General features: G+C 47.2%; 2 protein-coding genes across 2 annotated transcripts; one reads left to right on the forward strand and one right to left on the reverse strand.

Annotated features, from left to right (window-relative positions):
- Positions 1-131: 131 nt before the first annotated feature.
- On the reverse strand, positions 132-10948 carry STYXL1 (serine/threonine/tyrosine interacting like 1). The gene is made up of 9 exons (XM_027664487.1): positions 10757-10948; positions 9758-9819; positions 9161-9287; positions 8779-8835; positions 7739-7884; positions 6274-6419; positions 5122-5216; positions 3010-3119; positions 132-865 (listed from the first exon to the last, which is right to left on the reverse strand). Exons 1-9 carry the CDS (start codon positions 10857-10859, stop codon positions 734-736), a joined length of 978 nt encoding a protein of 325 aa, XP_027520288.1. The 5' UTR covers positions 10860-10948; the 3' UTR covers positions 132-733.
- A 57-nt stretch (positions 10949-11005) lies between these two features.
- MDH2 (malate dehydrogenase 2) lies at positions 11006-19621 on the forward strand. Its single transcript, XM_027664486.1, has 9 exons — positions 11006-11174; positions 13134-13302; positions 14076-14159; positions 15128-15237; positions 15769-15894; positions 16586-16663; positions 17658-17757; positions 18171-18322; positions 19319-19621. Exons 1-9 carry the CDS (start codon positions 11109-11111, stop codon positions 19448-19450), a joined length of 1017 nt encoding a protein of 338 aa, XP_027520287.1. The 5' UTR covers positions 11006-11108; the 3' UTR covers positions 19451-19621.
- Positions 19622-19932: the final 311 nt, after the last annotated feature.

The raw sequence follows: 19932 nt of genomic DNA on the forward strand, positions 1-19932 counted from the left end.
GCTTTTTGAACAATTAGAAGTCGAAACTCTCGCTGTTTTTTAGCTTAGTATTTAGGGTGCTTTGATGAAAGCAATTAAATGGACCCGACCGTTGTAAATGGCAAACACAAGAGTGCTAGGAAAGCCCGGGAGTGTTTTCTGGAATGTTTTTATTTTGGGATGTCAATGAGCAGAATTCACAGTGAGGTAAGAGAGAGGGCGACGCTGAGTTTAGGTTTCGTGTAGCAGGATTGAGGCTTCAAAACTACCAGCTGTGCCAAGAGGTTTGGTTGTTGGATTAGAAGGTGGCAAGTGGGAAGGATGATCTGAACAATTCAACCAGTGAGTCTGTGGGTAGCTAAGAAGGCACTCGCAGGCTGCAGGGACTTCTGAATCACAGAAATTCTGTTGTCACCTCTCCAGGCTGGAAGTGGCCACAGTCAGACTCTAAATTTGTCATTCCAGGCTATGGATAAGGAACCTTTTCAGAGATAACCCTACTATGGTTATAGTCTCCTTTGCTTGCTAAAGAGACAAACAGCCTGTAATGGGTCTCATCCTGCAGCACTTGCATTCCCCAAACTGCCACACCTTCTACAGCACAGGTGAGTTCTCCAGGAGGCTCCAGAAGTTGACCCAAAGTAGCATGGAGCTAAAGAGGAAAGCTTTTCCACTGAGGTCTTTCTCAAACAGCGTTCAAGTCATTTGCTTGGTGGTGTGGAAGGGAGTGCCTTTCCCTGCAGGGTGTTCCCTGTCAGTAGTTTGGCTCAGAGATGTCTGTGATGTTGGTCCCATACATTTGGCTCTCCCAGGCTGAGAGCTGTTCCACAAAGCCCCGATGGGGTCTCATGCTCGGTTTGCACTTCAGGAGGTAATCCCAAGCTCCCTGTAAGCAGAAGAAAAGGAGAGAAGTGTTAGGAATTGAACTGAAAGTCATGAAACGGCTACACTTGTAGACAACACGGCTTTGTATTTGCTCCCTGCGCTGGACAGCAAGAACCTGCAGGCAAGACTTTGGCTGCCAAAGCAGGACAGGCTGGATCCAGATGTGGACATCAGAGAAGCCTGTCCCATTCATACTCTGCTCTCCTGGATATGAGGACAGCTCAGGCTGCTTTCATTACCTGGCAGGTATCCTGCATTATTTTATTTTACACCAACGGAGAAATCCAGGCCTGGATTTTCTACCCTAAAATGCTGTTCCTTCCACAGATGATGAACAAAGCAGTGAAGTATCATCAGCCATTCACAGATAAGCAACAAAGGTTATCTTGGATTGGTGTGACCTGATGTGGCAGAAGCAGCTATGACCCTGCAGTTATCCCACTGCACTAATTACAGCCATCTTAACTATTTATTAGTTCCAAGTAATCACCCAGGGACTCTGACACACGCAGGGCAGATCCACCAGCATTGCTGTGCATTACTTCAGCTGCATCCCTGTGTTTTCCCAGCAGTGCTCATCTTCCTGCTTGTAAAAGAGTTTGCCCCCTGCACTTGGAGGGTTGCTTAAGTGTAATGAGACCAAAGGTCAGCAGATAGTGCTCCATTGGTTTGTTTTTCTAATCTCAGTGATTCTGCAGGCTCCGAGGCTGATCTTCCAATATTTACTCCTCTGGAACCACAGTGTGGGTGTCTCCAGTTTCCCTGGACTCAACAGATCTACTCACATATTGACTACTAACAGAATAAGGGGCCACACATCCCAAATCTGCCTTGCTTTTGGAAGCTTTCAAAGATCTTTGCCTGGATTGGCTGGAGAATCACACGGGAATCTGTTGCACTGCTTTTGTCTGCAAGAAACAAACTTGCCTGCCAGGGTAATCCCCCCAGGAAAGCTTTGCCCAGCCAACAGTGGGCAAGCACTGCCCTGTCAACCTTTTCTTCTTTTTTTTTTTTTTTTTTTTGGCACTTAGTAAAATGCTGAGACCAACCTGTTGATGCCAACTGAGAGGAATGGCAAGGATCAGCCTTTGACTTTTGCACTGCCATGTAAGCCCAGTCTGAAATTCAGTATGCAAGTGGCTGGTTATCAGCATGCAGGAGCAGTTACACCCGTGTTAGTGCAGGGACTGAGCCATGTCTGCAGCCCTGCTGGCACCCTCAGCCTCTAATTACCCACTGGCACACAGCCATGGAAAGAGATTTCCTCTTACGTTGCAAATGTTTGCACAAAATCAATAAAATTATCAGATACAGGCCCAGCTTAAATGAAGTTTGGATCAATCTGTTCAAGCTCCCAGAGGAGACTTTCTAAACAAGGATGAGGAGATGCTGTTCAGTTCCCATGGGAACTCATTTGCTCTGTGTTAGCAGGTACCATGAGATGGTGCTTGGGGCAGCACAATACCCATGTGTTGTATGGAAAGGGAGAAAGGGCACCAGGGGAGAGGCCACCAGGCTCTTGCACAGCCAGGCCATTCCCAGCCATCCTTCATCCATTTCTTACATTATTCAGAGCTATGGAACAGCATGTACTGGCCATCTAACCTGTACATCCCCCCTGAGTGAGTATTATCCCATTCCAGTTTTCTCTACAGCAGCATCTGTGGGAGGGGATTGCTTCTGGAGAAATAAAATGGGGTTTCAGAAAGGGTCAGTGCTGATGCCAAAGTCAGTGGTAAATCAGAGCCCTGCAAACACTGGTTTCTGAACTTCCCTGTAACACCATGGAATTAAGAGCTGGGATTACCTGCAGTAGCTTCCACTCTCTTTCTCAGATCCAGGAGAGAAATACCATGTTCTCTAACCACAGCTTTAGTTTTATAGCCCTGTAGTTAAGTAGGGAAATGCAAGGATATCACAGGTGCCAGGGTAAGAACTCACAGATCCAAAATCACACTTAAGCCAGCTCCTTAATGGTATAAAGAAGATGCAATCTCAGATCATATAATCAGTTACATTATCAAGTGGATATTCTGCATGAAATCACAGACAGTGAATGTGTTACTACTACAGTGATAAGGCTTCAGAAAGAGAAATCAAGTGCAGACCCAGCCAGTCTCGGTGGGAACTGTGACAGTGACATACCTTCAGGGAAAGCCGGCAGGAATGCATGAGATAGGCAATGATGGCTGTGCTGCTCCGGCTTATCCCCAGGCTGGAGAACACCAGCACTGCTCCAACATCCATCTGAGCATCTGAGTAAAGAAATGCCAATCACAAATTAATGATCTGGGAAATCAAGCTTCCAAAGGTAGAGCCAAGCACTAATTCGGTGACAGCTGACAGGCTGAGCGACAGGAGCCCTCAGGAACCCTGACAGCAGCAGATGGGCACTGCCAGCTCCCATTTCTGTAAGCATTTGCCTTTCTGAGAAATCCACTTGGTTAAAATGCGGCTTTGAAGACCAGTGACAATAACCAGACAATGCTTCATTGCACATCAGTGTCACCTTTACATCAGGGAACTGAAGAAATGTGGTCTACCACGATCCATCACCTGTGGTCAGCATCACTCACATCACCTGCTCAAACTCTTCCCAGAAAGGCTTAAAGGTATTGAAATTTCTGATGAACTGCCTGCTCTCCATGCAGGCTGGAGCAATCAGCTCCCAAACTGGAGGGGACTGAGACTCTAAATCCCTTTCCTCTCTCCATGGACATCACCAGCAGGAAGCATGTACATGCCAGCTGGGGCACTGTTTTTATGATGTTTTTATGATGGATACTTTGTGGTGAAAATTGCAAAGATCAGCAAACCCATTTGCTACCACAGGATGTTGTCAGTGGCTCCTAACCACATTAACTCTGCTGCCTGTGCCTAGAAGGTTGCATATTTAATTAATCCTTTCTCTCTCTCTCTCTCTCTCTAGACAGCATGATGGTTTTAGAATATTAGCAACTGAACAACAGAATTCATAGGGCAAAGCCTTTTACTGTTGCTGAGATGTTCTGTTGGTTCTGATTTTTTTTTCAAGCACTATAACAGCATTTTCTAACTTATTTCTATAATGAGATACTATTTCTGTTCTAGAACCTGAATAGAAGTTGCCTCACTCCAATATACACCTGGCATGAGAATATCCACACTCCTCTGGGAGTAAGTGAAGAGCTTTAGTCTGATGTTCACCCATAACTGTTACAGTTTGAATAATCTCGCTCTGGAGGGCCAAGTAAACAGTTCCACTATCAGGTAAACAGTGTAACACTTTCACAAGAGCTAAAGATAATAAACTCTTGTAGTCTGCCTTGGAAATTTGCACAAACTGATGGGAGAAAGAAACTGTCTTCTGAAACGCTACTGGGAAAAACACGGGGCACAACGAAAGGCAAGCAAGTGAATTTCAGCATTTGGGCACATGCAAATCATCAAATCCAGTTCAGGACTACAAAGTTATATCCTCAAATGTTGTTTCCTTGTTTCTTTGCATCCAGTTGTCACTTCTGATATTGTACTTGGATTATAAAGTCTGTGGGGACAGGGTGGTCTTTTGCTTCTGAACAACACTCTGCTCAGCAGGGTCGTGGTCTGTGGCAGGTGTTATTTGATAAGTGTGATAAAAGATAACGACAGGGATTGACAGCATCACAGGATGGAGCTGCAGGAGCCGTGTCTGCTGTGCAGCTGCAGGCACTGAGCTGGAGAGTGTGTTTTTTTCATGCCCTATCTGATGTAATCAGCCAAAGGCAGGTTGATGCCACCCAACCTGAAAGTCTTCCCGGGCTCTATGGTGGGTTTGCACTGCAAATCTTAAAGATTAGCAGCACCTTGTGGAAAGTTCCCTAATGTGGGTCACACTCTGGTTCAAATAAAGCTGTGGTGGTTGAAGCTTTGGGCTGGTAAGAGCCTAAGGGTTGTTGCAAAGGACTAAGAGGGAATCCTATGGAGCTCTGGTGCACGCTTTGCAGCAAAGCCTTTTCAGGTCAGGTGGAAAGCTGCCTATTACCAGAGTGAGGTGTTCTTTACAGTGAGCAGGAACATCAGAGTCAGATGCCCTGTAAAATTGCCTCTCTGTCCAACAGGCTGGATAGTGAGGCAGGTCCAGCATCCATCAGGGTGTGGGCTTGCTTGGGAGTGTACTGATAGTGAATGATTACGACCCTGCTGCCTGAGCTTCCTGTTGGAGTGAATTGCTGTCACTCCCATCTAATATCCTCGAGTGAGCAAGGTCTCAGGAATTCCAGATCAGGATCAACTCACCTATGAAATGAGAAATGATGGGAAAGAAAGAAAAAAGATCTGCTTCGAGTGAATCTGGAACAGATATATGGAGGGATTCACCATCTTCTGCAAACCTGGAAAGAGAGCACACAGACCACATGGACCAGAGAAGCAGCTTTGACAAGATGTATTTGTTGGAGGCAAGGTGATAATTTTGTTTGCTGTTACACATCTAAGTTTTTCATCATCATCATCATTAACATTATGATAAGGGATTTGTTATGGTGAGACACTGAGATGTTTGTAACACAGATCCAATTTAATTACTGATTTTCCACTCCACATGGTATCAGCATCACTGCCTTAACCTACAGCTTCCTTTATCTGAGAGATAAATGCAAACAGATGAACTGAAAGCCAGAGTGCCTTCACAGCCTGTGTGTGTTGGCTGTTTTGTGAACAGAGCCCCCTCATGTCACTTGATGTCATTCTCTATGACAGCATCTCCTCCCTCCAAAAGCTCAGAGAACTCAACTCAGAGAACTCAGAGAGCAAAACATTGGTGAGGAATTTCCAAAATGTGAAAGCACATCATGCAGAGGACATGGGAATATTACCCACAGTGCACAGACCTTCCTCCAGAGCCAAAGGCATGAGAAATGTCTACTGGTACACATGTCCTGGGTGGTGGGTAATTGGATTTGTTGCTTACTTTGTTTGGGTCACCTCCTTGAGAAATGCCACTGGATTTTTCACTGTGTGAAATGGCATTTCCAGCACAACCTGCAGACTGGGCATGGACAGAGTAGGAAGGAAGGAAGACCAGCAATGTGACACATGGGTGATTTAGCTTTTACACTGATGTGTTTGTAAGATTTTGCTCTGAAAGCTATTCAGAGATATAGGTTTCTCCTGGATAATGGTATATGATAGACTCGAAATGCCATGTGCTTCCCACTCCTCCTCTCACCCAACCCACCCAAGGCATGGTCGAGGGCTGCAGGACTGCATTGCTGCTCTGGGGTAGAGATTGGAAAAATGAGCATGAAACAACACTGGAATCTGCAGTGAACAACAGAGGTTTCCTTGGAAGTTCACAGGCACTGAGTCCTCTGTGAACAGACTCTGTGCCACCTCATTTATTCACATCACAGACATTGGTGAGGGTAAACCTTGAACTGTTTAACTTACAGTGTTCCAGGCTGTTCAGAGACATTGACTAGTGCTTTGATCCTCAGATCTTTCTGAATTTTTTGGTCACAGGCCTGCTTGAAATTGCCCATATATAACTTTAAAGGCAGTATTTCTACAGGGTATGGCTGGAAGTTGTCTAGTTCCTGCCGGAAAGAAACCATAGGCTCAGGTTAGAGAGGGTCTTTGTTCCATTAGCTTGCTAAGTTCTTAAACATAAGTCATGTGAAGAATTGAACAAGCACTTAGTCAACAGCCCATGACACAGTTTAGTGTAATGATTCATTCAATCACCTGGACTTTCTGTATATTGAAGTCTTTACTAGATTTACTGAGAATAATTAACAGCATTGCTGTTGTTGCAGCGTTACTTGAAACAAACCCTGACTAAACAGGAGGTGGAATATATCCTTCCCACTGTCTGCAGGGACTGCAGCATAACAGATCCATTTGATGTTCTCCCTGGTTACTGTTTGCAGGGCTAAATGAAATCATCTGCCACCTGCAGAGCTGCAGGTGCCCTGTAGTGGCACAGCACAACTCTGCAGCTGCTTCCGGCGCCTGCAGCACGGAGGCTGAGAATGAAAACGCACAAGAAGCCTCGACATCCTTAATGGATACTCTGCTACTGCTGCAGCAGCACAAAGCAGCAGGCTAAACCAACAGTGAACAGCTTAAACTGAGAGGCAGGGAGGTACTCTGTGTCCGTGTGAATCTGATGGGGAAGCTCAGCAATGTGTTGCCCTTCACAAAGCAGCACAAAGTGAATCGATTTTGCCTCCTGTGCTGCACAGGTCAGCACAGTGTCATGGGCTGTTTCCTGTGAACCAGGAGGGAACAAAAGACACGTTGCAATGAGATGCTTTCTGCTGACCAGCACCTTCTTAGCCTGCCCTGCCTCAGGTCCTGTCCTAGGTGTGAAATAAAGGGTGATTGTTTCTCATGAGCTAAATAGATCGATGTTTGTAGGTGAAACCAAATATCAGGATACTGGTGTTTGAGTGGATGGCTGTTTTCTTTCTGGGCCTATTGAAACAATGCACCAGCACTTGCTTTGTGATCCTTCCCAATGAAAACACGTGGAACATAGTGCTTGGTAGGAATTTCATTTCTATCTGAAAACATTTGCTGTGTACTATCCCAGATAACCACATGTGAGAGAGGACCCTGCTTCTTTTCATCATTTGCTAGTGTTTGTTCAGTTATCTGTACTCTCCCCAAGCCAGTTTCAGGGTTATCAGGGAAACATTCCCAGGTTGTTTCCATGAGCTTTCTTTCACGCAATGGAAGAGGAAAAAGAATCAGTGGTGAGACTCAGGGCAAGCACAGCAATTCAGATGACATTTAATTCCTTTGCTTGAAATTACTGTGATACTACATTTGCAACACCATTTAACTTGAATTCATCAGCCATCAGCAGCTGAATATGAATGCTAATTCTACTTTCAGATTAGTCTCATGTCACCTGAGGCATCCACAGTGTCTTCTGAGTCCCCAGAAAAGGAAAACAAGATGAAAAATGCCTGTACCCTCCCTTCAGGACGAGCACGTGGTGGCGGGTGAACTCCTGAAAGTTTCTGGCGTGGAGGAATGCAGCTCCTTCCTGAGTATCTAAGGAGACCAAAAAGCTGTTTGCCAGGGCAGGTTCAGTGTCTCCATCATCTGCCTCCCCAACACCCATAGCAATTCCCATTTCATTTAATTTAATGCTCTATAGAAAACCTTGCTAAAAGCTCAACTTATTCTGTACCTGTGTGCTGCTTTCACCTCTTGTCCCAATCTTTTATTCCTCTCCTTGATTCTTCTGTAGGTCTAGAGAAAGGCGTTTGGTTGGGGTTTTTTTCTCTCTCGTTTTTTCTTTGGGAAATACTTGTAATAAGTTCCCACAAGAGGGAAGTATTATTAATTTAAATCTACTAATCATAGTTTTACAGAGGCCCTTTTCTTTAGTTTGCTTTAGGCAAAGGAGGAAAGAAGGAAGTGTCTTAAATCCTCCTCAAGTGTTTTAAACACTCTCCTCAATGAAGTAAATTATGTGAGATGGCTGCTCCTCTTCCCAAGGGATCCATCCTGCTTCCCTCTAGCTATGTCTGCTTTAGAAATAGATCAGCACAATAGAAACCCACTTCTGATTCTTCACACTTTAACGCCTCATCATCAAGCATTTAGGAATATCCTTCTTTTTTCATTCCCCTTACACACCCACATTTTTTTCCTTTGTAAAGCGATGTAAATCTTTGCTAAAACTATTGTAGACTTTGTAAAGCTCATAAGAGCCAAATAAACATACAGAAGTCCTGCACACAGCAGAACTCCCTGCTGAAGGATGTGTGAAAGCTAAACAATTCCATGGTTCAAGGAGGGCTGAACACTGACATGGAAAGGTTTCCAGCTCTTCTCACTTCCCGGTGAACTCCATCAAATCATCACATCCATTAAAGGTATGTTTTTTTAAGTATCATGATGTGAAAGCCTTTTCTAGCCCTCAGAGAAGGAAGTACTCACTCTGGGAATGCACAGGACTTAAGCCACTGTTTCCGGTCCCTGAAGCAGCACTGCTCCCTAAAAGGCAATTGTTGGACAAGCCCAGTCTCAGGGAAATGTGGGGGGAAAAAAACCCCATTCCTCACATGCATCAAGGAGCTTCGGGGGATCATCCACAGATGGAAACCAGGCCTCCCAGGATGCTTTGAAATAAAACCTGGATTTTTGAAGCCTAAGAACATACACAACACACTGAAAAACCAGAGGGATAGAACAGATGATCATTTTTCAAATAAAATTGGGAACGTTTGCACCTCTTCCGATGAGCTGCATAAAATTAAATGAGGAATGGGATGAATATCTCTCTGGCAGTGAGGTCTTGGCTGATATGGGTCCCACGTACCTGTTTCTTTCTCCTCTTCATCATAGTCACAGCAGCTCAAAACGCTGGTGTTGTAGTCATACACCACACAGTGTCTGACATAGCCCAGCTCCTCTGCGCTCGGGATCAGATACTCCCCTCTAGGACTCTGCAAAATCACAGAGGAATTCTGTCAGGAGCACAGCTCCACTCTGCTCTTGTGGCATCAACACTACTGACATCTTGCAAGCTACAACTCTCTAGCTACGTGTTGGTTTGTCCGTGTGGGTGTGGGTGACGCTGAGAGCCCCGGTTAGGAGCCAGAAATTATGCAAACTGCCCTGATTGCTTCATCAACCACAGCGGGGCAGATGCCAGCACTGTCCTTGCGAGACAAGGCTACAAGATGTGAGTCCTTGTGCAATATTTTTCCTGATATTCAGCCCCTTATGTGCCAATCCTTCGGGCTGCTGAGGCCACTTTTGCTTTGTGACAGAATACATCCCCCCAGTGGCAGCCACCGAGCACGGCTGCAACAGGCACGGGAGAGGATGGGACGTTTCCCGGGGGGTTTAAACCAGTTTTGGCTTCCTGCTAATTGCTGAATCGAGGGGTGGTTCACTCAAACAATGCCCTCACCCGTTCAATCCTGCGGGCTGTAACAATGTGGCTCTCGTCGAATTCACGCTGAGTACGGGCATCTGAAAAAACCAACCGAGACAGAGCAATTGGCTTGTAAAGGTGGAATTCTGTTTGTGATTCGGTCAGCGGGAATTCAGGCACTGGCATCACCCAGAGAAAAGACATTTGGGGCTCTGGCACTTGGGGATATGGTTTAGGAGTGGTTATGGTGGTGCTGGGTTGATGGTTGGACTGGATGATCTTGAAAGTCTCTTTCCAACCTTGATGACTCTGTGATTTGGTTTTTTAGGAACTGAGGCTTTCTGGTGTGGATATAACAACCTCCAGGACCGATGTGAGTGTGTGTGTAACACCAAGTGATGCCAGCAGCCTTAGTCCTGACCCAAGTGTGTTCCTGTAGCATTCCCAGCACCAGTCCTGTGCCTGCTCTGACCTCTGCCCAGCAGCTCTGCCTCTGCTGCCCCAGAGCTGGGCAGAGGGGCACCAGAGAGACCCCAACCCCACTCCCAAACTGGCTGACTCCTTTACCAAAACTTTTAATAATATTGCAATATCAGACACCCTTTTGGGGGGTATTGGCACTATGCAAGATGCAAATACTTATCAGCAATCTTTGTGAAATGGTTGAAAGATCTTGTCCACCTCTAAAATCGCTGGAAGTAGAGGGGGAGAGTGTGTATCCATGGGATAGATCAGAGCAGGGAGAGCTGGACATGAGGAAAGCCGGAGCAGGACCAGGCCAAGCACAGCGCCTGGCTGCAGGCAGGGGCAGGAAAAGCCTGGGGCAGCAGCAGGCAGGGGCAGGCAAGAGCAGCAGGCAGGGACAGGGATAAGCAGGAGGCAGGGACAGTAGCAGCAGGCAGCGGGCAGGCAGGGGTAGGGGCAAGGACAGGGATAGGTAGGAGCAGGAAACAGCAGGCAGGGATGGGCAGGGGTAGGCAGGGACAGCAGCAGGCAGGAGCAGCAGGCAGGGACGGGCCTGTGCCGCGGCCTCACCCAGCAGGCACAGGTAGTTGGGCTCCGCCAGCCGCGGGAACCGCCGGCACTGGTTGATGATGTTGTAGAGGTGTCGGGGCTCACAGAGCGCCACCCCTGCCATCCCCGGCGGGCTGTCGCCGACTATCGCGACACCCCGATCCCGCCCTGTCCCTGAGCCGGGCCCGGGGAGCGACGCCCGCCCGTCTCCAAGGTTACCTCTGCCAGGATCTCGCGAGACTGCCGCCCGCGGCGGGAAGGGGAGGGGGAAGTCTCGCGAGAGGCGGGGCCGCGCAGGCCGTGGAGGTCGTTGGAGTCACCGAGCGCCGCCAGCTCCGCTCCCGCCGCTCCCGCCACTCCCGCCATTCCCACCATGCTGTCCCGCCTCAGCACCGCCACCGGCGCCGCCCTGCGCCGCGGCATCGCCACCTCCGCACAGGTAACGTGGGTGGGGAGCGGGGCCGGGCCTGGGGCCTCCTCAGCGTGGGGCTGCGGGGCTCAGGGGGAGCCCTCGGTGCGGGACTGTGGAGCCCGTGTGCTCCCCGGTGAGGGGCTGCGGGGCTCCGGTGCGGCCCGGGACCTCCTCGGTGAGGGGCTGTGGGGCTGTGGAGCAGCCCAGGGAGAGCCCAGACCCTTTTCAGTGAGGGTGTGCAGCCCAGTGAGGGTGTAGCTCGGGTGGAGCCCCGCTCGTCGTCGGTTCTGGGCCTGCGAGGCCGCGGTTGGACCCAGTTCCTCCTCGGTTGCGGGGCTCGGATGGAGCACGGGCCCTGCTCGGAGAGGGGGCTGGGGGCCGGGCAGGAGCTCAGGTTCTCCTCGGTGAGGGGCTGTGGAGCCCAGACCCTCGCGGTGAGGAGCTGCGGGGCTCGGGTGGAACCTGGGGAGAAGCTCCGGTCCCTCCCCGTGAGGGGCTGCCAGCCCCGGGTTGGGCCCAGTTCCTCCCCGGTGAGAGACTGTGGGGCCGGGGAGGAGCCCAGACCCTCCTCAGTTCTGGGGCTGTGGAGCCCGGGGAGGAGCCCAGACCTGATGAAGTTCTCTCTCTAGTGGTGTGCGGTGGGTGATAGGCAGGTTTCCCGCTTCCTTCCTCTAGTGCAAACGTGCCCCTGCGTTCCAGAGGTTTTAAGAGCTAAAGCTGGTGGCTGGGGTTTAGCAGTAATCCTTTGTGTGCTTGAAATCCACCGTTTTGCTGACCCCAAACCAGAGGAGAACTGCTGCTGTGGTTGCATGGGTAGGGACCGACCTCTATCTGACATTAATAGTGCCAGGGGGACATGACAGAGTGATTATTGGAGCTATAAAGATGTGCTGCACAGGAGAGGCTTGTGTAAGTTTTTTTCATAGGAACTCAATCTTTTAACAGTGGGGTTTTGACCTCGTGGTATCAGCTCAGTCATAAATAGGGCACAGCATTTACTCATGCCAGACTTTGCTTCCCCTTCAAGAGTTTTATGCAAAATTACATCTGTTACAATAGCAAGAAAATCAAGATGAGATTGGGCTAATCTAGCTCTTGGGTGGATTATTTCTTGTCATAGCACAGTAATTAAGGTGTTCAGGTCAGGACTTGGAACTGTTTATCTGGTAAGGCTGTGATAGAGAATGGCTTTTTCAGCACTAATTGTATTGCCAAGTTGCATCTCTGCAGGAGACTGGTTCTCCATCACTCCAGAAGAACATTGCACTTTAAGGTTGTTCTGGCCCTTTTCTCTCATCTGGCAATACTCTACAGACAGGGGCAGAGAGAAATAACGTCCTGCCAGTACACCTGTGAGGGTAAAATTGGTTCACAGGGCAGCCAAGAAGAGTTGATTTTACTTGATTCTCAGCCACATGATCAAAACTGGAAGTTCTAGTCATGTAATACTCTCAGACCTTGATCTTGAGGCAGCTGCAGGTACTGTGTCGAATTTATTTCTGGCCTAAACATTTTCTTCCTGTATATACAGTAGTTATTACATTTATTGTAGACCATTAAGTGTACTGATTTGCCAAATGGGAAGGCATATTTTTTTAATACTGGCAGTATTAATAGTCTAGAGAAACTACAAACCAGATTTTGCCCTAAGTCAGACCTGGCTGGCAGGTATAAGTCTCAGGCAGACATTTCTGTCTGGAGAAAGGTGATCCTTCGGGTTCCTTTGCCTCAGCCTTGCTTCCCTTTTGAGCTTCAGGTGGCAAATAAGTCTCCTCCAACTTGTCCTGCCCATAAACCTGGAGGATCCCTGGGAGGCTCTCATGAGCATCACTTTCTGTGGGCTCAGCCTATCGAGTTTGCCTAGCGCTTGGTGAAAAACTGAGAAATAGAGCTAAAAGTAAAGAAAGCGTGGTGGAATCCCCAAGGTCACCACTGGGCTGGTTGGCAGAACATCTGCACCTCATATTTGTTGTCTCTTTCCCACAGAACAATGCCAAGGTAGCAGTGCTGGGGGCCTCGGGGGGCATCGGGCAGCCGCTGTCCCTGCTCCTGAAGAACAGCCCGCTGGTCAGCAAGCTCAGCCTCTATGACATTGCCCACACTCCAGGAGTGGCAGCTGACCTCAGCCACATCGAGACCAAAGCCAAGGTCAAAGGTACTGCTGGGAATGCTCCGTGTTCCCGAGGGATCCTCTCGGGTGGCTCTGGCGCTGAATCGCTCGTTGCTTGCGAAGGGGAATCTTCACGCAGCGACCCTGAAGCCTGGTGTCAATATAAGTAGCTTTTTCCTCGAGCAGTGCATGATTAATTAAGGTTTAGCTGATTAGATTGACATGTATGGAGATGAAAATGGCCTGTGGTTGCACTGTTGAAGGGGAATTTGTGATATCCGGCAGGAAACACTCAGTGAAATTATTTCTGAACAAAGCCTGAGTGTTGAATTTAGAAGTTTGACTACAACTAGACTTAACACTCCCTGGGTATCCACATGAATTCCACATGCCTCTTTTCTGAAGGGATGCTGTCAGGTTCTGATGAAAGCAAAACTTATTCTGCTGATCTTTATTTTGTCTGAAGACCTCCAGAAGGTGACATTTTACTTGAATGTGCCTGCCTGAAATTCTCTGGGGGCACTGACTCTCGTGCCAAGGTTTTTGGAGAGTAAACACACATAGCAGGAGGAACTGGGGGTTTTCAAAACAATTGAATGTGAGATTCTCACCACTCTGGTTCTGAAAGTTTTGAAACGAGGATAAAACATCAAATGGGATCCATCCATAATTGTGTTTCTTTGCTTTTCAGCGTAAGTTTGAATTGAAGGCTAAATTAAAAAAAGGAATTGGATGCCTCTGGGTGTAATTTTGTACTTCAAAGTATCAGTTACTTAATAACTCTAGAAAGCATAATGCCTGAGTGTCTTCCATTTCAGGCTTCATGGGACCTGAGCAGTTGCCAGAATGTCTGAAGGGCTGTGATATTGTTGTTATCCCGGCGGGAGTCCCCAGAAAACCAGGTATGTTCTCTTTGTTGGAAGGCCCCAGGGCTGCTTTGAAGTGGATCTCTGCAGTGCTGCTGCTCAAATAGAGCTGTGTCTGGTGCTTTATGGTGGTGTTGGCTTGGGGTGTAAGTGGTCTGTTAATGCCCCTGACCCAGAGCTGCTTGTGGTATCAGGCAGCTCATTCAGCCTCTCCCTTAGACTGTCCCTTGTGAAATGGGCAGCATTGATTTCTGGAGTTCCCACGTAGGGTTGAGGTGCAAAGACCTTACATGAAAGTGATCCTAAATCTCCCTTTGTGTTTCTTGCCCTGAGGCAATGCTCAAGGAATAAAACCCAGTTCATTGTTTCATTTCTCGGGAGAATAGAGATAATCTATTTGTATTGCAGCAATTGTGCAGTAACTTCTTGGGGCATCTCTGAATAAATGCTGTTCAAGCTTCCTAGAATGTCTCTGACCTGCACCTTTTCTACTCTGTTTTTCAGTATCCTCTTTGGAATGTAACAAAATTCTAGACTTCAATGCCTAGCTCTTCCTAAATCTTCATTTTTCACGGTTAAGTAGTTGCTACAACAGAAATGGGAGGTGGCACTTACACAACCAGCAATATTTTGCACGGAGCAGTTGGCATTTAAACTGGAGTTGTGGAAGTGACTTAAGAGAAGGAGGAGAATTCATCTTGGGAGCAATTAGGCTGCTCTGAGTATCAGTGGTGTGGGTCTGTATGGTCACAGTGTACTCCAGGCAGCTTAGGTGAAATGTGTTCTGGCAATGGACAGCTGGGCTGGTTGCTCCTGAAAAGGGCTGATCTGTTTGTTAGCAAGGGGAGTTATCTTTGGAGCCAGTTCATTACTGCAGCTGGAGAATTTACTCTGGATCTATGAAACCAGGAGCTGATGTGTCTCTGCCCAGGTTTTTGGTTGGGTTGCTTGCCCATGAAGGGGCAGACTGTGGGTAACAGGACACTGCACTGGCTGTGTTTCAGGTATGACTCGTGATGACCTGTTCAACACCAATGCCAGCATTGTTGCCTCTTTGACAACTGGCTGTGCAAAGCACTGTCCAGAAGCCATGATCTGTATTATTTCTAACCCGGTAAGTGTTTTCTGAAGGCTTTGGAATGTAGAGGAAAAAAACCAAAACAACCAAAATCCAGACTGAGAATACTAGAGTAATCCAAATTCTTTTTAAACAGTATCTTTGAGATCTGCAGTGTATTAGCAGAAAAGCTCTAAAAGCCTGGTTCTACTAACCCATTTTTCTTGGCTGTATTTAAGTCAGAGGAAACTTGGATATAAAAGTGCTTAATATCTCAAAATCTGTGTGACTGGTTATAATACAAGCTCGTGTATTAGCTAAAATTAGGGATAAAAGTCTTAGCTCTCTAAGGGAGGAGCCTTTGTAATGGGAATGAACAAATTTATTGTCTTAATGGTTATGTAAAATTAATGACTTTTATTCCAGCCTGACTGTAAATTGCTCTTCAATTTAGGCATTAAAGTAATTGGCTGCAGCTGATTCCAAGTTGGAAGTGTAGTTCAGGTTATCTGTTGGCCTGTTTAAGTTCATGCATTGGCTTTGTTATTATACTGCTTTTAATCAGTGCTTGCCTCTTCTTGCTGGTAGGTAAATTCAACCATCCCTATAACTTCAGAAGTCTTCAAGAAGCACGGTGTGTATAATCCCAACAAAATCTTTGGTGTCACAACGCTGGACATCGTCAGAGCAAACACTTTTGTGGCTGAACTGAAGGCAGGTCATGGTTAACAGCTGCTGGGGGAGGGACACTGCCTGCTTTGGTATCAGATCTATACAGAAATGCTTCCAAAATCACTGCAGAGAGCCAAAGGAGCTCGGATTTCTGTGGAGCCAGAGGCGAAGGCAATGATTCCCTGCCTCCATTCTCTAGAGGAGCCTGGAGATAAGGTTTCTTGCAAAATGTGGTTCAAGGGACTTTGACCTTTCCTTTTCATAGCCCTGTGAGTGAGCTACATGTTCTCCTTAATTCCATTGGCATTTCCAACCCCTGGTGCAACCGGAGGAGAGGGTTGAGCTGTTGTATGTGTTTGCAAGTCAAACTCTGTGCTGTGTGTTAGAGGATATTCTGCAAAGTATCAGGAGCTGTAACAGGTTACTGCTCTTAATAGCCCTGGTGGTGTTTGTGTTGTGCTGCTATTTATCCAACCTTGCAGTAATAATGTCCTGTAACTGTATAAAGTGATCAGAGTAACCTGGAGCTGCCTCTGAAACTCCTGCCCTGTGTAGCACCAGGTTATAGATCACAGAATCATTAGGTTGGAAAAGACCTCCAGGATCATGGAGTCCAACCTTTGACTTATCAATGTGTCTCCATGTACCCAGGGCAGACAGTGAAGTGTGGTGTTTTCACTTTTTTTTCTTGCCCATGTGCTTCAGAAGCTGGAAAGTTTCATGTTTCCCTTAGGGCTTAGATCCAGCTCGAGTAACTGTTCCAGTTATTGGTGGCCACGCTGGGAAGACTATCATCCCTCTGATCTCTCAGGTGGGTCATGGTGACTGCTCTGGGTGGCAGCACACTCCTCAGGGTGTTGGGGTTGATGTTAAGTGCCTTTGTGATGGCAGTTCATTGCTAAGATGGAGCAGAGGCAGTTTTCCCTGCTCTCATGGCTTCTTTCCTTCTGGGATGAGATGCAGGATGAGATGGAAGGCAGCAAGCCAAATCTAAACTCTGGATGGTGTAGAGAGTGTAAATAGTTCCAGCTTTCCTCTAAAGGACTTTGGGATATAAGATCTGAGGTGTGGCAATGGCAGGTCATCAGGAGAAGCTCCCTTCATGCATCTAAGCCAGACTGAAATGCAGTTCTTAAGCAGGCTGCAGCCTCGTGGGGAGATGGCTGGGATATGGCCAAGGACAATCTGCAACAAAAAAGGGAAAAGCAGTGCTCTAAGTGGGGAATAAAATATCCTTCACAGAAGGATTTTCTTAAGGAATAAGAGCTTTGGAGCAGCTGTATGCTGAGAGGGTGCTTTGGTTAAGCAGTCCATTGGGAGAGACACAGCTGTGCTTAAGCTACTGGCAGAACTGTGTCTGAAGGTTTAGTAACTTCTAAATACTGCTGGGAGACTGGATCCTTCATAAGGCTCTTGACTTCCATAATGCCACAGTGACCCGAATATTTACAGGATGACTGTTTGAAATTCCTAACGCTTGGAGGGCATCTGTTTAGTGCAAAGGACTGCACAGTAGTGAGGAACCATGGCAAGCCCTGGTTTGGCTGCAAAGCTGCGGTTTGTCCTTGAGGAATGTGGGCACGGCTGGGCTCCTGTTCCAGCCCTGCAGTGACCAGTGGCCCTGGTGACTCCTGCAGTTGGTCAGTGTCACACAAGTTGTGAGCTGGGCTAAACCCATTTTCCCAGTTGAGAACTACTGGTAATAACTGCAGTGGTACAAAAGACATCGTGTGGGTGAGTGGCCTTATGCTGAATCTGGAGGGATTCTGGTATTGGATAGTAACTTTTTTTCCTTTCCTATCTAGTGCACACCGAAAGTGGAGTTTCCTCAGGATCAGCTGGAGAAGCTTACAGCGAGAATTCAGGAAGCTGGCACTGAGGTTGTCCAAGCTAAAGCAGGAGCAGGTGGGTTCTTGAGTACAGCTTTCAAGTAATTCTTGTTATCTACCTGAATGGATGCAGTCCCCTGCAGTTTAATCTTACTTACAGTTTATGAACTGCTGATTAGGGATCTAGCTGTGACTGCCTGAGCTGTGCTACCAGAAGTAGCTCAGTATGTAAGACTAAACATTAACTGATCCCACACCATATATGGCTTTAAAAAGAATCTTCTCTGTCAAAGTAAGCTGTTTCTTCTATAAATCTGGTCAGCTGGATAGCATGTAGCTGGCCAAGAGCTGCTGCTTTATCCAGCTGACTGTGAGCTTGGAGTCAATGACACTGGAGCTCTGTAAACATACCCGTATGGAAACCTTTGATGCCCAAGAAGGTATCAAATTTCAACGTGATCTGTTCTAAAAGTGGTTTCACTCTTACAGGATCTGCCACCTTGTCCATGGCCTATGCTGGTGCTCGGTTTGTGTTCTCTCTGCTGGATGCAATGGGTGGAAAGCAAGGGGTTGTGGAATGTGCCTTTGTTAAGTCGGATGTAACGGAGAGCCCGTACTTCTCTACACCTCTGCAGCTGGGAGTACGTACTTTAAATCTTGAGGCTTATTAACAGCAGCTACTGATGGAGTCTTGGGGGTTTTACTCAGTGATTTCAGTTTAGCTGAATGCCTGGTATTGCTGGAGTTAACAGCTGAGTGTACTTTTAAGAGTCTTGAGTATTTGGGTATGGTATTTAGGAACATAGCTCGGCTTGGCAAGGATGCTGCTGCTTTTATCTGCTCTTAGACTGCAGATATTCAGAGTAACCAGAGATTCAGGCTTGGCTTAAGAGGTCATGCTTGCCTCAAGTCAAGCCTGTTTACTCTGGGCCTTCATATGATTAACCAGAGTCAACAAACCTGTCTCCTCAGCCTGACCTGCTATAAGCAAAGCCCTTAGAAATCGAGGCACATGGGGAGCTACAGCATGGATTAGGATTAGTAGTTTGCTTTCAGAACCTCTTCTGGACTCTGAAAGAAGTCTTCCTTTTGTCACCCTTATCCCATGGGAGTGATGGAGGACAAGGATGCTTCAGCCCTGTCGTGGCTGCTAGGATGCAAAAGGTGGTGTCTGCTGTATTAGGGGCAGGCTGATGAGGGAATGGAAGCAGAGGGGTATTCAGAGGGTAGGGTGTAGATGTAGGCATCTTGAAAACCCAAGAGTGTCACTCTAAAGCAGTTTGAGGTTGCAGGCCAGTGGCAAGCAAAGGACATAGACCGAGGGGAGTGATTCTCTTGCCAGATGATGTGTCTGGAGGTGGGAAGGAGCACTTGCTATCAGTTTCCTCTTGAAGGAGCTGCTGGACTTCCTTCAGGTTTCACACTTGTGAACAGTGAAGGAGAAGTTTGTGAGGGCTGTAGAAGTTGCCACAGATAGTAAGGGGTTTTGAACCTTACCAGGAAGCACAGGGTTGGCAGACTAGAGATGACAGAGGTCTAGGCTGGGTCTCTGTCTCAGCTGGGTAATACTTAGTCAAAGCTGTTAAGCTACTCTTTAGGTCAATGAATGGTTAATCCTTAAATCCTCTTTCCCTCAGAAAAAAGGAATTGAGAAGAACCTAGGCCTTGGCAAGCTCTCCCCCTTTGAAGAGAAGATGGTTGCTGCGGCCATGTCTGAGCTGAAGGCTTCTATTAAGAAAGGAGAGGAATTTGCAAAGAACTTCAAGTGAAGAGTTGATGATGGGGAGGAATTAACTTCCTTAATTTATTAAGGCATCATGTCACTTTATGACTTCTGATTCAAAGCTCATGCTTTGGTTGAAGTCTGTCTGTATTAGCTTGATGCTTGTTGCCAGTGCAGAGTCTAATCATCAATAAAACGGCCTCATTTTTTCAGTGTACCATGTGGACTTTTCCTGATGCACTTTGTCTTTTGAAGTTAGGGCTTGTAGATCTCTGAGAGGTTAATGGTTTCAATAGAGATGAAATAGCCTTGTAAGGTGGGTGAACTAATTGCTCCCAGCTCTGCTGCTGCCTGGGTTTTGGCTTGGGCTCCTTGTTCAGCACAGCCACTGGGAACCAGGTGTGATCAGATAAGATGGGTTAAAGGGGTTGCACCAGTGATCCAGGAGGTGATTTTCCAGGAGGTGGCATTACCTCTGTTACCTTGTGTTACCTTAATCTCTTATGTAATTTGATTTTTAAAGGAGTT

Source organism: Corapipo altera, unplaced genomic scaffold (assembly GCF_003945725.1).
Source record: "Corapipo altera isolate COAL_440 unplaced genomic scaffold, ASM394572v1 181b, whole genome shotgun sequence".
Lineage (NCBI taxonomy): Eukaryota > Metazoa > Chordata > Aves > Passeriformes > Pipridae > Corapipo > Corapipo altera.

Bases quoted from the DNA above. Each gene is read 5' to 3' on its own strand.
- STYXL1 (XM_027664487.1), bottom strand. From the start codon at position 10,859: ATGGCAGGGGTGGCGCTCTGTGAGCCCCGACACCTCTACAACATCATC. The intron at 8,836-9,160 runs GTACGTGGGACC...ATTGCCTTTTAG, and splicing joins TGAAGAGGAGAAAGAAACAG to GGAGCAGTGCTGCTTCAGGG. The intron at 866-3,009 runs GTATGTCACTGT...TTCTGCTTACAG, and splicing joins CCTGCCGGCTTTCCCTGAAG to GGAGCTTGGGATTACCTCCT.
- MDH2 (XM_027664486.1), top strand. From the start codon at position 11,109: ATGCTGTCCCGCCTCAGCACCGCCACCGGCGCCGCCCTGCGCCGCGGC. The intron at 15,895-16,585 runs GCAGGTCATGGT...TGTTTCCCTTAG, and splicing joins CTTTTGTGGCTGAACTGAAG to GGCTTAGATCCAGCTCGAGT. The intron at 18,323-19,318 runs GTACGTACTTTA...TCTTTCCCTCAG, and splicing joins CTACACCTCTGCAGCTGGGA to AAAAAAGGAATTGAGAAGAA.